This window comes from Camelus ferus, chromosome 32, assembly GCF_009834535.1.
Source record: "Camelus ferus isolate YT-003-E chromosome 32, BCGSAC_Cfer_1.0, whole genome shotgun sequence".
In the NCBI taxonomy this organism is placed as follows: Eukaryota; Metazoa; Chordata; class Mammalia; order Artiodactyla; family Camelidae; genus Camelus; species Camelus ferus.
The window spans coordinates 11,968,700-11,993,479 of record NC_045727.1 but is presented as its reverse complement, the minus strand read 5'-3'; the positions used below and the strand labels follow the sequence as shown (position 1 = coordinate 11,993,479).

The following is a 24,780-nucleotide window of genomic DNA, read 5'->3' as shown; positions in this document are numbered from 1 at the left end:
CAGCACAAGAGAAACCAAGGCCCACAGGGGATGTAGGACTTGCTCAGGTCACACTGTGAGCCCAGCCACTGGACCCAAGGCCCTGTGCTCTCCCCCTGACAGCGCCCACAGGCCCTTGGCTATGAGGACCCCCACTCAGCCGGGCCCAGCCCCAGGACCTGCAGCCTAAGACTCAGCCTTGGCTATTCTGAGCTGAGGACCCCCCGGAGTCTGCAGGCCTCCCAGCCAAGCTCCTCTCTGCTCAGGGCCCCAGCCTGGCTTGGCTCCTGCAGGCCCAGCGCCTGCCTGCCCCCGGGGCCTGCGCAGTTCCGCCTCTCAGCTTCACTCCCAGACCCGCAGCCAAGATACAGGCTCAGGGGCAGTGCCTGCCTGACCTTTCCATAGGTGAGTCCTGGTCCCGCCCTGAGCGGACAGTACACTAGGGGGCTGCAGGCAGGATGTCTGGTGCTTATTTGTCTCAAACACAAAGAATCCTCCGTGTCCGAGGGGAGAAGCCAAACCCCCTGCTGCTGCCCCCACTTCCAGGCCTCAGGTAGCAGCGTGGGCCCTTTGCACCCCACCCCACACTCACCCCCAGACGGGCCAGGCCTCACCCTCTGCTCTCCCCCAGAGGCCTCAGGTCAATGCCTGGGGCCTGAAACCTGGGCCTGTCAGGAGCTGACCTGGGGGCAGGATGGTCAAGTTCAGGAGCCCAGCCAGGGAGGGGGTCACCATGCACCACACAGGAGTGTCACCTGCACAGGGTCGTCATCACCCTCACCTGACTGTCCTCACGAGCCACACGGAGGTGTCCCAACTGCATTCCTGGTCAACATACCTGTGCCCCTGCACAGTGCCCCCCTAACACACACACACACTGATACTTGCACACACACTCATATATGTGCACACTCACACACGTGCACACACAGAGGCCCCAGCTGGCAGTGCCCTCTAGTGGCCACTGTTGTCACTTCTCTAAAAGGTCTCAGTCATGCCTATAAAGACCCAGGATTGATCATCGTAAATCCCAGATGCCCAAGTCTAGGAAGATGGTTCTCTCCTTCCACGGAGTAGTAGGATGAGGTGGGGGTGGGAAGCGTGACTTGGCCAAGGTCAGCCAGCAGGTAAGTGGTGGAGGCCTGGCCCCCAACTCAGATTCCAGCTCATTCCAGCTCCCAAGGCCCTGCTAGAGCCCAGAGGCTGGGCCCTCCAGGGCAGAGGAGCTGGGTGGAGGGGGTGTCTTGTACCCCCCACCCCCTCATACATGGTTCACAGCTCCCCAGGAGGGAAGAGGCTCCTTGGGGAGAGGAATCTCCAGACCAGAGGGTCTCCAAGCCAGGTCTCCTCTGTGCTGAGGGAACGGGGTGTCAAGAGGGGAGGGGCCTGGGCTTTAGGGAAACACAAAAATGCCAAGACCACTAACACAGACGCGAGACATCAGCCACACAGAAGCAAGAAACGCTAACCCGTGGTCCACAAGTTCAAATCTTCACCCAAGAGAAAAAAAACTGTCACATTAGATCCCCTTGTCCCCCAGGCCCATGGTTCCTGCTTCCCAAAGAAACAAGCGTCACCCATTCCATACATAGCCCCTGATCAGCTCCAAAGCCCAGCACTGTCTTGGGCCCTGGGATGTGACGGGGGCCTCAGAGACCAAGTCCTGAAGCAAAGTTCCAGTGGGTGAGGCAGGCTGGACAAGCAACATGTAAAGTATGAAGTTCTTTAGGAAAGGAAGGGGTTAGGGGTGACAAATGTTGGTTTCGATGAATGGTTAGGAGAGGCCACCCCTGAATGAAAGAGGGGACCCCCGGGAGGTGCCTGGGGCGGAGCACGCCTGACAGAAGAGACAGCTAGTGCAAAGGCCCTGGGGTCAGACGTGCCTGACAAGTTGCAGAAACAGCAAGGAGGCCAGCGGGGCTGGATCCAAGGAAGGGGGCAGGGCCCTCAGGGCCTTGCAGAGCAGGCTGAGCGCCTTGTGATTTGTCCAAGTTTTCAAATGTACCTAGACAGCATCATGCCAAGATACCTGCGCCTTCTAAGTTCCTGCACGTACGTCTCTAGGATTGGGAGCCAACCAGTCAAGTAGGGCAACACATAGCAGGTGCCGGCCCGTCTGCGCGGACAGACGTTGGACAATTCCTGTCCTTCCTTCACAAACATGGCACTGGGAAGCCCTGGGCATCCCTGGTGCTTGGGTCAGCACTTCCGGGAGGGCGGACGCCCCTCTGGAGCCCTGGGGACACGGGAGGTCACTGCGACCTTCAGCCGGCTCTGCAGAGCAGCCGGTCTCACTTACAGACCTGGGTACAAGCCGAGACTGGTCCCGCACCCGCACTCCTCCTCCGATTGTGGACCCTGGACCTTGTCCCCAGCGGTGTGCATGCCTGGCGGCGTTAAGTGAGAATCAGGCGAGGCCCCCGGGCATCACTGGGTGGTCACTAAGCCTGCCCCCACGTCCTGGTTCCCACTCTGCCGTCGCCTGGGATGACCCTGGGCTCCGGACCTCAGTTTCCCGGGGCATCACTCTGAGGTCCCTGAATCCGCTGTTCGGGGTCCCCTCCTCCTCCGGGCCTGGACGCTGCGTTCCCCCCTGCGCTTCCACCGTTAAGACAGCGACCCCTGGCGGCCGAAAGAGGGCAGCAAGTCCTGGTGCCGGGCGGGCGGGCCAAGACTGGAGAGGGACGGGGCGGGGTGACCCCCCCCCCCCTCAAAGAGCCCGGGAGTCCCTCCCGGACCCGCTGTCTGGACAGAAGCTGGGCCAGGTGTGCCCACAGGGAGACCTCTCCAGGTCGCCTACTCAGCTTGGGGCAGGGCCTGAGTCCTCAAAGGCAGAGAGAAGGGAACCAGGTGTTCTGGTCATAACCTTGAAGATGCCCAGATGACCAGGAAGAAGGAGAGAGCTCATCTTCGTCAAGAAGACCTGAGCCTCCGTTAATTACAATCAGCTCCTTCGCTTCTGCCTGTTAAAAAAAAAGGTACAGGAATTTTGCACCTTGAACCAGTTCTCCAGGGGATTTACCAATCAGTTTGGGGGGAAACTGACATCTTTACCATATTGAATCTTTCAGTCCATGAATATCCTTTCTCTCTCTTTGTCTCTCTCCTCCATTAACAGGCTGTAATAATTCTCAATGAAGTTGTATCTAGAGTTTTCTCAGAAACAAATGACTTGGACGTCTCTTTAGATTCATCCTTAGGAAACTGATATTTTTAATGCAATTGTAAACTGTATCCTTCTTAAGTGATATTTTCTATTCATTTGCTGTTAAATAGGAAGTTTCTCTATTTGGAATTGGATCTGGTAAATTCGATATGCTTTTTTATAGGTTCTACTAATTTATCTACATTCTGTGGGACTTGCTATACAAACATATGATCTGTGAAGAATGACAATGTTGTTGCTGTCTTCCCAGTTCTTACACATTTCCTTGCCTTCCCGTGCCTTGCTCCCTCTGCTGGAGCTCTAGTGCCCGGTACAACAGCAGGGAGGGTAATGGGCATCCTTGCCTTGTCACAAGGGATACTTTAAAACATTTCATTATGAAACATGATGCCTGCTAGTTTTCTTTAAAGACTATCTCACCAGATTAAGGAAGTTCTCTTACAGTCCATGTATGATAAGTGGGTTTTCCAAAATCATCTGTTGCATTTGATCCAATGCCTTTTCTGCATCTCTTGATATGATTTTTCTCTTTTAATGTCACGAATTGTGTAGATTGTTCTAACGTTGAACCAGTCTTGCCTTCTTGGAATACATGAACCAGGCTTGTCCACATGTATTGTCCTGTACAGTGGCTGGATTCAAGGTGTTAATATTTTGTTCAGAATGTTTGCATCTATATTCCTGAGTGAGACAGAGATGTGGCTCCTCATTCACTGCCCTTGTCAGGTTTCACCATCGAGGCTGTGTTAACTTCATGAAATGAATTATTTTATCCTCTAGAGGAATTTATGTAACGTTGGAATTGCTTATCAGAGAAGCTCTCCTAGTCAGCTTTCTTTGAGGGAAGACTTTTGAGCACTGACCCAGTGCCCTTTTAAGGACTGAGATTTTCTGTTTCTTCTTGACTCAAATATATGTGTTTGATTAGATTTTTCTAGGAATGTTCTCATTTCATCTCAAATGATTGGCATAATGCTATTATCATAGGCTCTCATTATCCATTTTAGATATGCCATTCTGCAAAAATAGCCCCCGTTTCATTCCTGATATGGGTAATGTTTGCCTTCTTTCATTTGTTCTTGATAAATTCACCAAATTGCTTTCAATTTCAGTAATATCATGAAACAGACAACTCTCTGCTTTCCTGTTTTATCATCCCCACTGGATATTTATTTTCTATTTCTTTAGTATTTGTCTCTCCCTTTCTTATTTCCTTCATTCTATTTTACTTTGAGACTCTTTTGCTGTTTTCTGGCTTTCTGAGACATGTGCTTAGCTCATCCACTTTCTATAAAATTTCTGTGTGCAATTTAAGGCTATCAGTTTTCCTCTGTGTAATCCACTAGCTGTATCCCACACAGTGTTTATGGAGGGATTTCACTACAGTTCAAGTTCAATCTGTCATCTGATTTCCAGTTGGAGACCTTCTCTCAACTACTGGGAGCCTATTTCTTTACTGCGAAACATCTGAGGATGCCCAGGGTCTCTTGGCTACTGATTCCTAGTTTGCCACTGGCTTGTGGTGTTTGGCTTATAGGACACATGCGGAATGATTTCGGTCATTTGAAATTTGTTTAATCTTGCTTAATGGCCCAGTATGTGGTCAAATTTTGTCAATGTTCCTTTTCTGCTTGAAGGGACTATACATACTATAACTCTGGACATGTGCTCTGTATCTAAGTCCATCAGGTCAAGCCAGTGAAGTCTTCGAATCTGCCTTTATCTTCTTTAAGTTATTCTAGGTAATGCTTCTTAGCCATAAAACTTTCCAAACGGATATCAATATAACTATGCCAGCTTTCTTTGGGGTAGGAACTTCATGGTATCTTTTTCCATTCATTTACTTTTTTGTGTGAATTTTAACTTTCTTTTTTTAATTGAACTATAGTTGGTTTACAATGTTGTGTTAGTTGAGTGTATGCCAAAGTGATTCAACTATACATATAAATATATATATTCTTTTTCAAATTCTATTCCATTATAGGTTATTACAAGTTATTTAATATAGTTCGCTGTGCTATACAGTAGATCTTTGTTGTTTATCTGTTTTATATGTATATAAACTATATACGTAACTATATTTGTTACTTATGTAACTACATATATATATATATTTATTATATAGTTACATACATACAGTGTGTTAATCTCAAACCCCCCAATTTTCCCTCCCCCCACCCTTTTTGCCCTTTGGTAGCCATAGTTTGTTTTCTATGTCTGTGAGTCTATCTCTGGTTTGTAAATAAGTTCATTTGTGTTATTTTTTTTAGATTCCACGTATAAGAGAGATCATATGATATTTGTCGTTCTCTGTCTGACTTACTTCACTTAGTATGATAATCTCCAGGTCCATCCATGTTGCTGCACATGGCATTATTTCATTCTTTTTCATGGCTGAGTAATATTCCATTGTGAATATATACCACATCTTCTTTATCCAGTCATCTGTCATCCATCCATTTACTTTTAACCCAGCTGGTTAACTGAGTCCACTGTGCCTGGCCTTGGGAACTCTTCTCCAAATCACTTTCTTCAGGCAGCATTCGTTTCTGAAATGTGTACCAAGCACTGGCATTATACAGGGGTTATGTCTGTGTTTCTTACATTTCCAACAGCTCACCTGCCTTTGTATGGTGGAATTTCTTGGCCTTTTCAATATTTGAGGCTGGTCCAGAATTTTCGGACACCTCTCCGTGTTCCTGGAGCATGTGTGCAGACCTCTGCTCTGGAAGAAGTCGGTGATCCTGCAGGTCCCAGGAAACCCAACTCAAATAGCCTCAGCTAAGGAAGGAATTATTGGTTCGCCTAACTTGGAATCCAGACACTGGGAATACAGGGCTACCTAAACCCAGAGGCCCTGGCCCTGTTTCTCTGGGATTCTCGCTGCTCTGCCCTCATCCCCTCATTGGCTGGCTTCCTGGGAGATGGCAGGTTTGGAGGTTGGGCAGGAGCTCACCTACACAGTCCCCACCCCATCAAGGAGGACCTGGCTACTGCTGTCACCTAGTGGCAGATCTGCCAAGAGAGAACCCCCAGGATGGCACAATTCCCTGGGGGACCGACCAGCCACCTGGTGGCAGGATGATTCCACTGCATCTCTTCCATCCTGGGAGGGCTACAAATTCTGGATATAATTTGCGCTCTTGGCATGCTTTAGCCAACGTCATGGCAGTCCCCACAGCCTTGTGTCTCAACTTATTCCATGACAAAAGACATGCAGCGCAGAGTGGGCTGGTTTTACTATGTACCTGTTGCCCGGAAGTAGCTGGCTTCTTTTTAAAATGGAATAGCTTACTGAAGGCACAAAGTGAGAGCTAACACCCTGAAATATGGGCTTCTGCCTTCTAGGATGCAGTTTATCTTTTGAATCAAAGACCATTATTTGGTGGGGTCGCCCCAGATCCAGAATACATGAGGCTGGCAATCAAGGGGTAGAAATCAGAGAGGCTTTTTCCATGATTAATCCCAACAATTCACCCAAAGGATGTTTGCTCCCTGTCCTGGAGCTCCGAGCTCTGCTGCATTGGTGATCTTTGTTCCCAAGAAGACCATGCTTCCCCCAGGAGACACTACATGGTTCCACTGAGTTGAAACCCACAAGCAGAAAAAAGGGGTCCCTTGCTGGTTGGACCAGTCAGCCCTGATGACTAAAGAGAAATCGGGTGGCGGCCACGCAACGGAGGCAGGGAGGACTCTGTCTAGAGCCCAGAGCACTAAGCATCCTGGTCTTTCTTAGTACTTAGACTCTTAGGAAAGAAAGTTTAGATCCTGCACCACCACCACCAGGTAAAGACCCATGACCAGCTGGGGTTCTAGCCAAGGACAACCGAGAAATATTTAATGGGGAGAGAGAGAGAAACCATAGATGTCAACATAGCCTCGTGACTAGAGTCACCAGGTTTAGCAAATGAAAATACAGATGCCCAGTTAAATTTACATTTCAGATAAACAATGGATAATGTTTTTAGTGTATGTCCCGTGGAATATTTGGGACACAATTATACTAAACACTTATTCATTGGTGGAGCATCTTGTCTTGTATCTGGCAACCCGATTCACAATCGGTGGAAAGAAAGGAGCCGTGGTGATGTAGCGTCTTTTTCCCTTGCTCGTTATTGTGTGTGTATCTATTTGTATTTATCAGCCATGTCTCTTTTCTTCTGCTCAGTATTACTTTATGTACAAGCTGTTGGAGGTTAGCAGAATATGCAGAAGAACTGTGCATATGAGGAGAAATTAATATAGTTCCCTGTGGATACAGTGACTCTTGGCAACAGGTGTCTATGCATTTGCGGGAGGGGGTGAGATCTTTGGGTACAGGATGGGGCACCTGAGACAGAAACCGCAGTTTGGCCAGCTGGTGCAGTGCCGGGCTTGGCCAGCAGAAGGTGCTGGAGCATCGCTGCAGCGAGACAGTGCCTCCCTGTTTTCCCGCTTTCCTACCTTTTAATCCGGCACAGGAGCTGGCGATGGGCCAGCATCCCCTCAGCAGCCCTGAGGGGCCAGTTCAGCAGAGCACTCAGCCCCACTCTGCACCAGGCGGCCCTTCTGCAGTAGATCCGGCCTCACTCCAGAGCAAAAGACTAGCAGTGGCCTCCTACACCTTCTGGCCAGGACGGGCCACATCGGCCCACCGGCCATGGCCACACACTGTGACTCGAGACCAGATGACCAGCTGGCCAGATTCAGATTCGTCCAGCTGGCTACACTGGCTGCATCTTCTCCTTTCTGAACCATCCATTCATTCATTCATTCATTCAAGTGTTTATTGCTCACACACCGTGTACCAGGCAGAGTCCTACTGTCTTGTGTGCCGGGGAGACATGTTACCGTTCCTCTCGTGTCTGTGCCCCGGCATGCAGTGGCTGGGTCGTGTGGTAGGTGTGTTTGATTGTCTCCATTTTAAGCAAAACTATTTTCCAAAGTGGAGGTACCAATCTACTTTTCCAAGAACAGGGTGGAAACAGAAGTGGGCCAGAAATAAACCCAACAAAGTCATTGTCGGACATGTAGGAGACGGGGAGAGACCACAAGCGAACAAACTCCTACACAGAAAAGGCAGCAGGTCACGCTGAGCTCTGGTAAGAAATCTAAATTTGTTTCCGAGTTTTTCAATTTACGTAAATAGATTTATGCAGTACTTGTCATCACATAATGGGCTACGCTGTTTCACTCAAGATTATGTTTTTCAGATCTAGCCATAATAATGTATTTCATTCATCCTAGTTGCTGAATATTCAGCATAGAAATATGTGTGTATATAGTATATATAGTACATCTCCATATAGCTATTATATATGTGTATATATAGTATGTACTGGGCACGTAGGTTGTTTCCAACTGTGACTTTTTGTAACAACAGATGCAGCAGTAACAACGCTATTCCACGTGATACCCAGAGATGGGACCGCTGCGGCGGAAGGACCCCACATTTTCAGTGTTGCTGCTCCCTCTTGTGGCTGATGCGCTGAATTACACCAGGTCCCGTTTCCCTATATCTTTACAATCCTTGACACCCTCAGGCTTTTCCGCTTTTGTCCCTGACACTCTTACTACTGCTAAGCCCTCCTTACAGCTCTTATACACTGCCGGCAAAACCCCAGGTGTATGCCCAGTGCCAGGTGAGCCGACAACTCCGAGGAAGGGTTGGGTCTCCCTCCTCAGCCTGGGCAGGGGAGAGGGGCGCGTTCACTTGCTCTCTCCGTCCCCAGCCCAGTGCATCTCACACAGGAAGGTTCTTGTCCAGCTCTACCCCTAATTCAGTAAACTTTCCAGCCTCAGTCTCCCAGTCGGTGGCCCCAAATGTTGCACAACCAACACAGCGTGTGTGCGTGTGCGTGTGCGTGTGCGTGTGCGTGTGTTGGGAGGGAGACTGAATTTGTAGCATTTGCCAGTTTTCACAGTGTAAATACTTCCATGTGGCTGATGGCGAGCTACTGATGGGCATCACTGAACACAGAGCCAGAAAGAGATGTGTCCAATCAGCGGTGCTGGGAGCTGGGTGGCAGCCCCACACACCGCGAGCTCACTCTTGGTGGCCGCCCTGTCCCTAGTCCTGCACACTGGGCAGCAGTAACGCCTCCCTGTGCTTCTGTCCAAGGAGATAGTCACTCCTGGTGCCAAAGCCAAGCACATCCCAGACCAGGGAGGGAAGGACCTAGAATCTGGGGAAAGGAGTAGGAAACCCCACCGCACACACCCTACCCCCGGGGGTCTCGCTCCTTCTCTTGTCCGTCCCACCATCTCCAGGAAAGACAAAGACTCGACACCTGGGGTGCTCCCACTGGGGGCCCCACAAGTCTCCCTCCATGTTGAGGCCCTGGAGTGAGAAGTGATGCCATAGGGCAGTTAGTCCCATATCCCACCAACAGGTCTCCACTGCAGACGCCAGCCGTCCCCATGATGGAGAATTAGCAGAAGACCACAGCAACACCAAGCAGTCCCCACAGCACCTAGGACTTGTCACCCAGCTGACCCAGCACGTGCTGCAGGTGAGTCTTTCCTGGAACTGGGATCTGGCCCTGGACCCCACGGCTGCTGGTTGGTCTAAGACTCTCTCTGGTTTTAAGCATCCCCTCCCCTCCATCTCAGCACCCAAGATTCCCACCTAGGGTGAGAGTGATGAGGGAATGAGGGCGCCCCTGTGAGAGCGCACCTGTGGCTAATGATTGCTCAGATCCATCCCACCTGTCTTCACTAATCAGGTCCCTGTGAGATGGGTGTGTCCTCTAAGCGGGGTGTTTGCCTGAGGTGTTTCCTAGAAACTTGGGGTTAGCCGTCCATTTCCAGCTGAGCTGCTTCAGACTGGACAGGCCCACCCAGCCCTGCTCTGGGCCAGCACGAGTGTGAAAACTCCACCCTCGGGTGGTGCTGAGGGTATTCAGCTTGAAGGGGCAGAGCCCATGGCTTAGTCACGCCTGCACAGAGCCGCGCGGTCACGTCACCGTTTCCCCATCACCTTTCCCTGGGCTCCCCGGGCCTCGGACCACCCTGCTGCTTTAGTCTTCACCCCTTAAACACCCCAGCCCCGGGCCTCCAGGGAAGGAGAAGTGAAGACTACCCTCTGCTCTCCTCACTTGGTGGCCTGCCAGTGCGTTCAGGGTGCTTAGCTAGACCTCGCCCACCTGCGGCCCCGGGTCCTCAGACAAAACCTGAAGGGTCTCAGATTATAATTCTAACATAAATTCCCTGGTCTGGATGGAAATCAATTACCATTAGCTAAAGGGAAGAGTCCACTTCTCCATGACAGAAAAGGTGACAGTGGGGGGGGGGGGGTCTTTATTGAAGATTTCTTGAGAAATGGTCTTTCCAGGGGACAGTCCAGTATTTGCATCAGGCTCTCCCAAACTTCCAGGCTCACCCTGTCCTCTCTACTGCCATCCTCTGGACTCTACTGGGTGAGGGCTCCAGGGACTGGGACCTGCAGATGCAAACAGCCAGCTGCCACCAGGACCAGCACGAGGCTAGTGCGGTGACCAGACCCCCAGCTGCTGATAAGCCTCATCCGACTGGGCTTAAAGTGGAGGGGACAGATCACAAGTGAGAACACAGGCAGCTCCCTCTGGGCTGGCCACTGCGGGGAGGGGACTAAGGATGGGTACAGAAGTTCCTCCTTCCAACCAGCCACGTGGAGGGTGGGGTCCACCAGGATGAGTGAGATTAACCCCAAGACTACAGAATTCTGTCCCTGGTGTGGAAAAGAAATCAAGAATTTCCAAGGGACCCAGTAGCTGGGACCCAGAAATTGGATGCCTGTGGGCACGGATGCAGGCTGATGAGTCTAGTCCCTCAATAACAAGCTCCCAATCTGCTCCCTTGTAAAGGATGGTCATACCCAACTGGTCGCACATCACTTCATCCCAAATGAAATGTGGCCCAACTACCGCAAAACGGTTGTTTTGACATTTCGTCGCTGGAGGGCTCCACAGACCGCTAAATGCCATCCAGGCGCAAGGGTTGCCGCACAAGCCGTGTCCGCCAAGGGGCGTGAGAGCTGAGCGCTGGAAGGGGCTCGGGGTCCTCCCTGTGCTGCGATGGGGTGGAGAGGAGTCCAATCCCAGGGGGACTGTCTTACCAGCTTACAAGCGGTCTTTACCCCAAGGGCTCAGAAAGTGAAAGTTCAGGGTAACAGGAGCTTTATTCCATGAGCTAATGTGGGACCAGCAAAAAAAATTATTTTTAATTAAAAAAGGAGGTAGATTAGGGGCGTCTGTCCCCAAGCCTTCCTGCCCTGGGAGTCCTGTAAGAATCCAGCTGGCGCCCGCTGCTAGATTTTCAAAAACCACTTGGGGAGGCGGGGTGTCTACTTCTGGAGCAGCGACCCCAAGGGCTCCACAGACCCACTCCCCAGCCGAGATGGCGAAAATTGTTTTATATGTATTTATAATAATGTTTACATATATGTATTTACGTTTACAATTATATATTTATAGAATATATATTTGTTTATAGTTATATACTTACAGTAATATATTTATGTTAATATTAATATATGAATATATTAATGTTTATAATTATTATATGAAATATATTTGTGTTTATTATTTGTATGTTAATTTTTAAATTTATATGTGTAAATTTTATAAAATATAGTCTTTATATATACATATTGATAGTCTTTATATATATTTACAGTGCATATATGTGTATTTAAAGTCTCTGGCAACCGACTTAAGGGCATACTAAAAATATTATTCAAGAAAATATTCTAAAATGTAGCAAGATCAGTGAGTCTGCAGCATTTGAACAATGTCCTTTTCCTTCCTCCCCGCTCCAGCCCAACATGATGGCAACTTCACTCCAAGTAGGTGCTGCCAAGAACACAGGGCACCCTCTCCACCCAGCTCCAAGTCCAGGCAGCATCTTCCTGAGAGGGCCAGCCCATCAGCATTTCTCATCCCACCCCCACCCCGCAGCTGCCTGGTGCCAAGGCTAAGCTCCAGGTAAGTCGGACAAGAGGCGGGGGCTCTCTCCTGCTGAGGCTTCACTTGTGACACACAGACTCTGCCTTGGCCGGGCACACCCTTGGCCGGGCTCATTTGTAAAGTGGAGATTCCATGCTGGGAGAAGCAAGCCGAGATCAAAGGCCCCCTGATCACCGCCCCCTCCCCAAACACGGTTGTTATTCAGAGAGAGGACACCACTGTCCCTGCCCAGCCCAGAGCCGGGGCTCAGGGTTTGCCCAGGGAGAGAGGCAGGGCAAAATGAAGAGCGCTGAGCCCTTCCCAAATGAGCTGATTTTATTTGCAACAGAATGTGAGGAAGTTCAAAACAAGAGGGCCTGTGGTAAAGAGCAATGAAGAAGAAACTGGTAGCTTCCTAGGACTAAGCTGAGCTACAGGCTTGTCGGTTTACCAGAGAGCACCAGGGCAAGACACAGCTCAAAAGGGAGCAGAGCACACCTCAGACACCGGCCTCGAAAGCTGTCCTTGCCAGTGAGCCTCACTGGATCAGTCTGTGAAGCAACCCAGGGACACACAGAAAACAACAGTTGGACAGTATATTTACATGTGACCACATCAGTACTCACATTAAATGCCGGTGGTCTAAACACGCTAATTTAAAGTAGAGATTATCTGATTAAATAAAAATCAAGACTCAACTACATCCTGGCTATATGCATTCTACTTTAAATAAAAAGATACAAGTAGGTTAAAAATAAAGTGATAGAAAAAGATACACCATGCTAACGTTAATCAAATAACATAAAAATCTATTTCAGAGCAAAGAATATCGCCAGGTACAGAAGTGGTCATTTTGTAACAACAAAGGAACCAATTCATCTAAAGGATATAATGTTTAGGTAGAGCTATTCGTTGGGTATGTGAAAAAAATTTAATAAAGTGAACAATATTAAGAGAAATTTTCAAATTTCACTACAGAGTGAATTTGATTTTAAAAATGTTTGCTCTCAGTGGAAAAAAATTATAAAATTCATTGCCCCAAATCAGAAATAAATATCCAAAACAAACAGTAATGATTTTTAACAGAATTTGAGTTTGTAACTTTGGCCAGCTTTAAAACAGCTGGATTCTCACACTAAAAAGCAAAACAATTTGGATGGAAAGATGACAAAAAATTATTTCAGTTATGGAAATTTGTTAGAAAATTATGAGGAAAATGCTGTAAAAAAAGATACAAAAAGTGAAAGATTTTTCAATTGAGCCTCAAAACAATTGCCCACAGAATACAAGGCCTTTCCAACAAAAGAGAAAATGGATGGATTCAAAACTTGAAAGTCTGCAAGTACCTCTCTTCAGCTTTAGTTGAGTCATGTAATATGAGACCCTGCCCAGTTAATATTTTGAATACCTTTTGTCTCAAAGGACATCCAGACCTATGAAGAAATGTTGCCAATTCATGAGTTAAAATATCAAACTTGTGGCATAGATCCTTTAAACCTTTCACGTTTATCAAAGAAGAATTTCAGCTAAATGTAAAAAAAAAATCGTTTTTGTCCCAACCAACAACACTGTTCTACCTACGTTAGGTCAGGACTCCAGATTTAATTTGATTATAAAACCAGAGATGGATATTTCCTTTATTGCTTTATTCCACTCTCTGGTACAGCTTTTAAAAATTTGTGTTTAGTTTTTATAGCAGACTTTATGAAAAGCATCATGAATAGATACAGTTGTTGAAATCACTCAGGATGTATGTGCAAAGGATAGAAGTCATCACTACTTCATGGAACCGTTGAAGGAAATAGAAGGCAATGCATTTAACGATCATATGCCTTTGCCAACGTTCGTTGGCTGAGTCTTGGAAATTTTACAAAGAATTACTGTAGTGTCAATTGCAATTCAAGATTTCCCTGAAACACAAGGAATATTTGTTGAATATTCAATAATCAAAGAGCCAACAAGGGCAATCTGTACTTATATTTCTCACTAATACGTACTGTGTCTGAGCTAAATTTGAATAGTCAGAAGGAAGGAAAAGCTATTTGTAACCCAACTGGCCAAGTATAAGAATTTATGTTAAAATCAGAACTTCATAATACAAATCAATAATAATGATTTTATGCATTCTTCTAACATGAGTCAATATGTCAGAGATTTTCATTGTCACTGGCTGTTATGTAATTGGTGGCAAAAACTTGAAGAATGCTTTGAAGAAAAATTTGAAGAATGCTTTGTGATATCGGTCAGTTTAGAAATGCTTTTCAAATTATGTCATACCTCTTTGAATTCGATGTTAATAACACTGAGTTGAAAACAAGAGTTAGTGCATTACTTAACTTGGAAAGACATAATTTTGAAACTGATACGCTTTTGCTTCAAGGTCGAATCATTTCTTCTAAAAAGATGAACCGGTTTTGTCCTTAACTTAAAGGAAAATGAAATTTTGGTACTGCATTCAGTTACTGGAAAACTTTTAAGTATGTTTAGAATAACTTGATATGTAAATCTATTTTTTTAAACTGTAAATGTTATTAAATCTAAAGACAGATCAGGGGAGGGTATAGCTCAAGTGGTAGAGTGCATGCACATGCCTAGCATGCATGAGGTCCTGGGTTCAATCCCCAGTATCTCCATGAAAAAAAAATAAATAAATATGTAAACCTAATTACCTCTCCCTGAAAAAAAAAATACCTCTTAAAGACAGATCAAGTATCTCTGATGAAAAGTTAGCATGTAGTCAGTAGGGTATAGCTTAGTGGTAGAGCGTGTGCTTAGCGTGCATGAGATCCTGGGTTCAATCCCCAGTACCTCCGTTTAAAAAAAAAAAGTTAGCATGTAAATTGAGATGTGCTATAAGTGTAAAATAGACACATTTCAAAGACCTAATGTGGAAAAAAGAATGTAAAATATTGTTACCAAGTACAAATTCGTTCTGCTCACCCAAGGACAGGCCAATAAATCAGGAAATGAGGTGTTGGGGCAAGGAATAGCAACTTTATTCAGAAAGTGGGCAGACAGAGAAGAAGGCCAACTAATGTACTACGAAAAACAGGAGGGGGTGACTTTGTTGCAAACTTCTCGGTGTTGGAATCCTTTGTTCTTGCAGCTGTCCATGTGGGTCAGGCCATGGTGTCCCTGTAAACCTCCAACAAAACAAATGTGACTTTCTATTCTGCAATTTTTCATCTTTCTATGAATGCAAAAGTGTTAATACCCTAAAGGTCAGAGCCTTGACAATAGGCTGTCCTGTATACTTCAGGCTTCAGGCAACATTCTTTTACAAAAGGTGCAGAACCAGCCTAGTAAACAGAGCACTGGGTTAAAGCTAAAGGAACAGATCTAGTATGGAGTCAGATTTGTCCTTTTCTCTTACAGTATCTCAACAACCTTTACATTGAATACATATTGAAATGTTACTATTTTGAACATATTGGCTTAAAATAAATTTATCATTTAAATTAATTTCACATTACTTTTTTTAATGTGGCTACTGGAAATTTTTAATTTTTCTGACAAAGGGAACAATAAAATGAAAAAGTAACCTACAGAATGAAAGAAAATATTTGCAAATGATGTATCTGATAAGGGATTAATATCCAAAATATGTAAGGAACTCATACAACTCAATAGCAAAAAAAAAACAACTCAATTAAAAATTGGGCAAACACCCAAGATAGACATTTTTCCAAAGAAGACATACAAATAGCCAACAGGTCTATGAAAAGATGCTCAACATCACTAATCATCGAGAAAATGTAAATCAAAATCACAATGAGATATCACCTCGCACCTGTGAGGATGGCTATTACCAGAAAGTCAAAAGATAATAAGTGCTGGCAAGTATATGGAGAAAGGGGGATACCAGTCCACTGTCGGTGGGAATGTAAATTGGTGCAGCCATTACGGAAAACAGCATGGAGGGTCCTCAAAACAGGAAAAATGGAATTATCATATGATCCCACAATCCCACTTCTTGGTATAGAGCCAAATGAAATGAAATCACTATCTCAAAGTGATATCTGTCCTCCCATGTGCACTGCAGCATTATTTACGGTAACCAGGAGATGGTTACTAGTCTAAGTGTCCTTGGACAGATGAATGAAGAAATGTGAAATCCTGCCATTTGTAATAACATGGATGAACGTGGAGAATATTATGCTGAATGAAATAAACCAGGCACAGAAAGACAAACATTGCGTGAGCTCACTTACTTGTGAACTCTTAACAAACAAACAAAGCAAAACTCACAATAACAGAGCAGAAAGGAGGGGAGGAAAAGGGGAGATATTGATCAAAGGACACAAACTTCCAGTTATAAGAGGAATAAGTTCTCAAGACCTAAGGTACAGCACTCTGACTATAGTTAGTAATGTATTGTACACTTGAAGTGTGCTATGAGGGGTCTCAAGTGTTCTCACTACACACACAAAATGGCAACTGAGGTGACTGACAGGTTAATTAGCTTGATTATAGTCATTATTTCACAATGTACACCTGTATCAAACATTTACGCTGTACACCTTAAACACACAACTTTTATTTCTCACTCATACCTCAATCAAGCTGAGGGGGGAAAAACATAACATCTGTGATTCACATTATACTTCTTCTGGACAGCACTGAACTGAACTTGGGACCACAGAATTCTGCCCAGGAGGTCAAGACCCTGGACTCCCGACCAGCTGCAAGCCTCCCGCCCTGTGGCCCCAGACTGACCGGGTTACTGGGAGAATCAAATGGGTTGATGTATGCAAAAAGCGTAAAGGAGGCTCGGCACTCAGCAAGCGCTATCTAAGCGTTAGCTATGATCCCTGTGATTAGATTACTGGCCAAGATTTCTAAAAATATAGCTCAGCAGAGCAGCGCACCAAGGAGAGGAACTGCTCCGCCTAGATTGAAATTCTCACAACACCCGTAAGAGATCAAACTGTGACGGGATGTCTAATGCGGCTGTGACTAGAGGGAGGCGAGGGAGGCGCTCCTCTGGGTGCAAAATTTAAGCGGGAGCACCAAAAACCCCAGGATTCAGGACACCTTACATCCGGGTGTAATATTGAATTAAATGCAAATCAACGTCCCCGAACCCACGATGAGCAAACTCCCTTAACGGTTAAGACAGGAGCGGTACTGATGATTTTTCCTGTCCCAGGCTCCGCCGGGTGGCTCAGACCTGCCTCGAGCCAGCCCTACCGGCGACCCCCATCTCTCAGTACAGGACGAAGCGATTCTGGCCGCGCCGCTGCAGGGACAGCGGGGCCTCGTCTTCTCGCCGCGGCGGAGCGGCCCCCGCCCCGGATGGCGGGAACTGGGCCGCGCGGCGCCTGCCGGGAGCTCCCAGGCTGCCCCGCGGCCCTTCCCGCCAAGCCCTGCGGCCGCGTCCCCAGAGCCGCCACAGTAGCCGTTGCCGACCCCCCGGGCCTCAGCGCTGCCCGCCCGCCCAGACACGCCGCCATGGGCTTTCCCTGGTACAGCATCAACTATAGTCCTCACGTCTCCAACGTCAGTAGTTCCCTGGACGTCCTGGTGATCGTTTTGTACTTCATGTTGGTCCTGGTCGTCGGGCTGTGGGTACGTGCGGCCCAGCGCGGGGTACCCAGCGCGGGGTGAGGGTGGGTGGGCCCAGGACACCAGGCGGGTTCGACCCACCCCACCCCTGCCTGTCGCCTGGTCCCCACCTCGCATCTCTCATCCCTCTTATCCCCGCCCGTGCCGGTGCGCAGCCCTCAGCCGAGGCCTCTCCACCCACCCCTCCCGGCCTGCTACTCCCCACCGAGATTAAGGGCACGTCCAGGCCCACCTTCCCTCCCCACCCCGTAAAATAAACAGGTCAGGCAGCCAGGCGCCTGCGGCCTGGAACCCAGGCCGTGTGTGATGCGCAGTCGTTGTTCTGATCATCGTGATGGTGGTGGCAGTGGTGACAGCTACCCATCATTGGACGCTAAAGTGTCTGGTCTGTCTTGAGTACCTTAAGTGCATCACGTTCTCTAGCCAAGCTGTGTATCACAGAGGAGGACACTGAGGTTCAGAGAGATCAAGTAACTGCCAGGGAATGAAGGAGTGCAGGTTTGAACCTAGGCTGTCCTATATGACTCAAGACCTTCACCACATGGCCTTGTTTGCAAGACCTCAGAGGTCATATGTAATTTAGGGCTGTAAGTGTTCCCTTTGAACCTGAATTGAGGATTTCTTTCTGAAAGCATTCATCACCCTCTGTCTGCTGAGCCCCCGCAGGGAGATCTTGGTGGTGTTGCTGGTGCTTGTCTCCCACAGGATGTTAAAGGGGAAAAAACTTACACTTGGGTTTGTTTGTTTCACCTGTTATTGGTCTCAGCCCAGAGATCTTTGAGCAAGCGGTGGATGCGTCTTCCACCTGGCAGCCTGGCTGCCGTGGTTGGCATGTTATTCCAGAAAGAGGAAAGAAAAGACAGGGACATGTTTATGACCGCCTTCTTCTGTTGACCTCCTCTCTTCCTGTCTGGTTCTTTCTTTAATGGAAAGAGAGAGTCATTTTATTCATCTTAGAATGTTGTGTAAATTCCTTTTAAAAGTTTTAACGCACCTCTACCTGCATACCACTGATGCCGTCCTTAGGAAAAGTCGGCTCTGGGCATCATAGAGTCTTGATAGACATTTAGTGAATGGATGAAATGAGACTAACTTAATGTCTCTGATTTAGAGACTTGTTCTTTGGTTTAAGGTTTTATGATGTGAGAGGACTCGGTTACAACACAGGTATCCCCCCAGAGGGCAGTCTTAAGTCTGTTCCTCCCACAGAAACATGTTTGTGTCGACCAGCGGCCATTCTTGGGTTGCACTAGTCCTAGGCAACCCAGGAAACCCCCAGGACTATCTTTTGACAATATCAAGATCTAAGGGTCAGAGCTGGGGACCTGAGCTGAGAGCCCTGGACACGTTGTGGGGACACCATAGTAACGACAGGGTGGCTGCTCTCCTCAAGAAAGCTAGGCTTGTGTTCAGCTTTGCTGTTTCCCGAATGATCGATGCACTCACCAAACCACTCATCTCCCAGACTCTGCTGCAGACCATGGCACTGGTAAACTAACTATTTGGGGAAAGAATAAAGCCATATTACTTTCACAAGAGTGTAAAGACATGGACATGCCCATGAGTCTCACAGCTGGGACAGACTTTGGCCCTCCTCGAACTCAGCAGGCAGGGGCTTCTGTTCCTAAAAAGAATGAAGGGGAGAAGGTGTTTGGGGGGGGGTCTCCGTGAAGGACATTTCCCCATAAGTGAATGTTGTCTGTCTGTCAGATCTGTGTCTTTGAAGCAGTTTGATTTCTTGGATTCCCTCCTTTTTTTTTTAAGGCTATACTGTCAAGCAGTCGTGGGACAGTCGAAGACTTCTTCCTGGCTGGCCGAAATCTACCGTGGTGGCAGGTGAGTTTGCCTCGCATGTGTGGTCCTTTAGGGGCTGTGTGTGGATTTGTTTATCACTTTAATTTGGATGTCTTATACCCCAAATAATTGGAAGTTGCTAAATCAGGAAAATCATTTCATTATTAGTCCCCTTAAGTCTTAAGTAGTTTCTTACCTGTATGTTTCCATTCAACTCAGTTTAGTTCAGTAATCATTTATGAAGTGCTGGGTATGTACAAGGCTTTGTCCTAGGTTCCGGGACCCACATAGGAGGCAGTGAGTCCTGCCCCTCAGAAGCACACAGTGTAAAATGGGGTTGGATGTGTATCCATGCATTACGGTACAGGACAGCCAGTCCCACAGGAGGCACACGGCCAGGTATGGATGAGAGGTGAGCTCAGGCTCACTGGGTGGAGTCGTGGGTAGTGCAAGATGGAAGGGTCTTCCAGAGGTGGGGCTGCAGGGATGGTGATGGAGTGTGAGGGCAGAGGGAGCAGCAGGTGCAGAAGTGTAGAGGTGGGGGGAACAGCATGATGCCAGCCGGACGGAGGGAGAGAAGCGGATGGAGGGCTGGAGACATTTCTCGTTGTGTACGTGCTTAAAGATCTTACTCATTTTACAAAGTGAGTCACCTGAGAGGAGGCCTCAGACCCTCACATGGCAGAGTCAGCTGCCTTTTTGTGGCCTGCACTCGTGATGGGAGGAGGGCAGTGCCCCATCGAGGAGGAGGCTGTGGGGACCCAGCAGAGCCCAGGGTCTGAGGACCAAGCCAAGTCTGAGCCAGGGCTGCTTTGTGACTTGTTACTTAGGATTAGGCACAGGTCCCCTGCACAGGGACGTCAGCTACACTGGGAGACTTGTGCAGGGAGCCGGCCCTCACTCGCTCACACTCTTTGTCCTCCAGTGATAAGCAGCTTGACAGGGAGGAGTCTGACTTTCACACTGGGTCCCGCTTCACGGAGCGAAGCCTTGTTTGGGGAGGAGAAGGCACCTTTGTTCAAAGGGAGGAGGGAGGCGCAATCGTTGACCTGGGGGATCAGCTGCCCTCAACTGATGGCTTTGCCTCGTGTCTCTGGGAGGTTTGGGGAGGAGTATTTTCCTGATGTTAACTCTCTGACTTATGCTTGAATCTTCTTTTTTTGTAAACCTGGTTTAGAAAGAGATTGAATGTGGCAAAGAAATGTTTGCCCTGGGCTTCCACCTTAATTTATTTTTCAGCAGGGGATTCTAGCAACACCATCTCTTATGGGCCAAGGCCCCCAGTCTTTGGCCGGAGCCACTCTCAGGCCTTGGAGTCATGTTTTCTGTACCTAGAGGAATGGCAGAGTCTGCACCACATTAGCCTTCTTAACTGTGATTCTGGCCATGGTTTTCCAAAGACATTAATGTGCTTTGGCCTCCCAATGTTTATATGTGTTATGATTTATTAATTTCTTTACTGTGACTTCTTTTTTCATAATTAGAATTGTTGCTTAATGGACAAACTGTATTATTAAAGAAAAGTGAAATGAAAGAGTAATTTTGCCACTCCATCTTTCTTCTTTATATTTGTATTCAGTCAGCAGATACCTGATGGGTCTGTGTTGCTCTTGTGCGGCCTCCATGTGGCCTGTCCCCATGGTCAGTGCTCAGGCCTCGTCATACCTGGCTTAGCGGTGGTGAAACTCTGAGGCTCAGCCTCCCTCCCACCTCGCTGTGTCGCCACTCTGCTTTCCTGCTGCTCTGCCAGCCTCTTGTTTGCTGTCTCCCCGGCCGGTTCTCCCCCATCTCCCAGTTGTTAACACTGGAGTCCCCAGGGCCAGATCCTGGCCTCTTCTCTCCAGTTCCCCTAGCACACCTAGTTTCATGGCACTAAATGCCAACGGCGTGCTAACAAGTCCAGCCTCTGTCCCTTGAAATCCAGTCTTGTGTGTCCCGCTGCCCATTTGACACTTGCCCTTGAGCAATCTGTCTGGTCTCCCACACGGACTGTGTCCAGAGGGGACTGTGGGCCTCCCTGTGTGAATCTGCCCCTCCCGCCACCTTCCCTGTCCCTGAACAGTGCCCCATCCTTCTGGTTGCTTAGGTGACAAGTGAGGAGTCGTGTTAGATCCTTTATTCTCTCTCACCTCAACATCCAGCCTGTCAGGAAGTCCTGTGAACTCAATTTGAAAGCAGATTTGAAATCTGCCTCCTTCCCGTCAGCTCTGCCTCCCGGTCCATGCCCCTGGCATCCCTCCTTCCCCCTGTCTAACCCTCAGAGCAGCTAAAGGGAGCCTATTCAACTCAGGTCAGACCATGTCACCTTACTGCTTGAAACCCTCTGGGGGCTCCCATGTCACCCAGAATGAAAGCCCAGCCTCTGTTAGGCCACAGATGACCTGCACCCCTTACCTCCCCTCTGTGACCTGGAACAGTTCAGCTAGGCTCCTGCCTCAGGGCCTTTGCCCCTGCTGCTCGCTCTCTGCAGATACGCCCAGCCTGTCCCTCAGCTCTCCTGGAGGACATTCTCCCAAGCACTTCTCTCTAGGACTTTAGTGCTTACTACTGTTCCCTGTGCTGTAAAATAATCCCCTAATTCATTTAGTTTACCCTCTTCTTCTTAAAAGAATGTTAGCTTCATGAGGGCAGGGATTTGCCTGTTTGACTCTCTAATGTATCCCTAGTGCCTACAACACTGTCTGGCACATAGTTGGCAACAGACATTTATTAATAGTTACTGAATTCACGAATGGTGACTTTTTAACCTACCTTCTCATTTAATAATGTATCTTCCCAGGGCTGTATAAACATAGGTAGATATAGGTATGTTGTATTTTTATGTGGTTGAATAGTATTACATCACATGGATACTCACCATTTATGTACCACATTACTGGGCAATTTAGACTGTATATAATTTTCCATTATTATGATAAAGGTAGCTAACATCCCTAGTTAAAAATAACTACTTGAGCACTTACTATGTGCCTCTTCTAAGATTCCTTTTGCCTTATATTTGTTGTGTCTGAGGTGTTTGGTGCCTGTATGTTCTCAATTAGGTCTTTTTGTTTTTTTAGTTTTTTTAAATTGAAATATGTCAGTTTACAATATTGTATCAATTTCTGGTGTACAGCATAATAGTTCAGTCATACATATATATTCCTTTTCATATTCTTTTTCATTATAGGTTGCTACAAAATATTGACTATAGTTCTCTCTGCTATACAGTATAAACTTGTGGTTTATCTATTTTATATATAGTAGTTAGTATCTTCAAATCTCAAACTCCCAATTTATCCATTCCTACACCCTTCTCCTCTGGTAGCCATAAGTTTGTTTTCTTTTTTTGTGAGTCTGTTTCTGTTTTGTAAATAAGTTCATTTGTCTTTGTTTTAGATTACACATGTAAGTGGTATCATATGGTATTTTTCTTTCTCTTTCTGGCTTCATTTAGAATGATTATCTCCAGGTCCGTCCATGTTGCTGCAAATGGCATTATTTTATTATTTTTTATGGCTGAGTAGTATTCCATTGTATAAATATACCACAGCTTCTTTATCCAGTCATCTGTTAATGGATATTTAGGTTGTTTCCATGTCTTGGCTATTGTAAATCATGCTGCTATGAACATTGTGGTGCATGTATCTTTTCAGATTTCTAGTATGTCTTAATTAGTGCATTTTATGTTTCATGGTTTAAAAAAACAAAACCTCTGTCTTATTATGTTTTTGGCCTTGAATGCTACTTTATCTAGTGGTAATATTGTCAATGCTGAGTTTTTTGTTTGTTTTTACCCAAAAGGCCTTGTTATTTTCAGCCTCTCTTAATTAAAATTTTGTTTAAAGTGTATCTTATGTCAACAGCACAGTATTTGGACTTTGCATGAAGTGGCTATTTCTACTCGATTAAAAAACTGTTGCTGATTTAGGAGGGATTTTGTTCATTTATAATGCCTCTGGGATTTTTTATTTTGAAAGTAACAGATGTTGGTTGTAAAAAGAAAAAGTTACAATCCATGCATAAAACTTGACGTTTTCTCCCCATTCCTTTTCTATAACTATGATTCCAGTCCCCAGAAGTATTTTTTATATATATACTACCAGAATTACTCCTATCTACACATAAACATACATGTACAGGAGTGTAAAATGTATACACAAACTTTTGATGAGATTATAAATATTGTTTCCCTTATTTTTATCACTCCATAGAGCTGCTTTATTCTTTCTGTGTGCTACATTGCATTTCATCACATTCATGTTCCTTAGTATTTCAACCAGTCTTTCATAATCAGATTGTTAGTATTTTTGAATTACTTCAAACATTAATCAAATTAGACTCCTGCTAATATTTCTGCAACTGCAGGGAAGCCCGTGGGCATGTGGAGGGTGGCAGCGGAAGAAGGTGGTTGTGCTGTTCACTTTATCCCTTTTCGCTTGCCTTTGTGTAGAAGAAACACAAGTGGGATTCTGCACAGGGTGTAATCCCTTTGGAGAAAATTCAAAATTCCGTTTGAGTTTACATTTGTGAAAATTAGTTCTTGGAGTTGGACTGAGAGTTCTTAGTTCTGATCTGTCCTTGTCTTTTGATTTTCAGATAGGTGCTTTTCTTTTTGCCTCGAATATCGGCGCTGGCCACGTTATGGGCCTGGCTGGAAAAGGAGCGACTTCAGGGATTGCAATTGGGGCCTTCGAGTGGATTGTAAGTAGTACTTTTTGTAGTAGCTAACCTCCACCTTTATCATTGTCCAAATAAAACTCATAAAAATTTGCTTTCAACTTTAAGTAAATATTAAAGACTCCTTTAGAAGTCATGGAAGAAGAGACCAAGTCTTTGATTTCTCAAAAAAATAGTGCCAGTTTTCATTCTTCTTTGTAAATTTATGAAGAGGTAGAGAATGTTTACATTCCAAGGATCATAGGAATACAGTTAGGAGACTAGCCAGGTAAGGAAAAGATCACATTAACACTGAAATATATATGTACATAAACATTTATGTACATACACGTACGTTTATATGTGTATACAGACTTACATGTATATGTGTGTGTATATATGTCTGTATGTGTACATTTGCAGTATACAGTTCACCCTTGAGCAACACGGGTTTGAACAGCTCAGGTCCACTTATATGCAGATTTTTTTTCAATAAATATAGCACCCATATTTTCATTTCACAGATTTTTAAGCTGACGAAGTGTGAGAGAAAGTTTGTGTTCAATTAGAGATCACAATATGTAGAATCAAAAGAACTAGATTTAGAGTCCGATTCTGTCCAGGCTGTTTCAGCTTCCTACCCTTGGGTGTCATTTATCAATTCCTTTGTTTTTGAGACAGACATAGCATTACACAGATTTTGACTATGTGGGGGTCGTTGTCCCTAACCCCCAC

General features: G+C 46.3%; 1 protein-coding gene across 14 annotated transcripts in view; it reads left to right on the top strand.

Annotated features, from left to right (window-relative positions):
- Positions 1-2,725: 2,725 nt before the first annotated feature.
- LOC102510780 (sodium/glucose cotransporter 1) overlaps positions 2,726-24,780 on the top strand; it is a 59,044-nt gene continuing 36,989 nt past the window's right edge. For 2 of the 14 annotated variants that reach the window (XR_004316523.1, XM_032471312.1), the window contains exons 1-9: positions 2,726-2,957; positions 8,102-8,226; positions 8,508-8,626; positions 9,517-9,636; positions 10,500-10,684; positions 11,922-12,087; positions 16,666-17,616; positions 19,378-19,449; positions 23,986-24,090. Coding sequence is in view for 11 of the 14 variants with exons in the window: in XM_032471312.1 (XP_032327203.1) it covers positions 17,179-17,616; positions 19,378-19,449; positions 23,986-24,090 (615 nt within the window). In the remaining 3 variants the exon portion in view is untranslated. The other 12 variants (XM_032471323.1, XM_032471322.1, XM_032471316.1 and 9 more) reach the window with 11 other exon arrangements.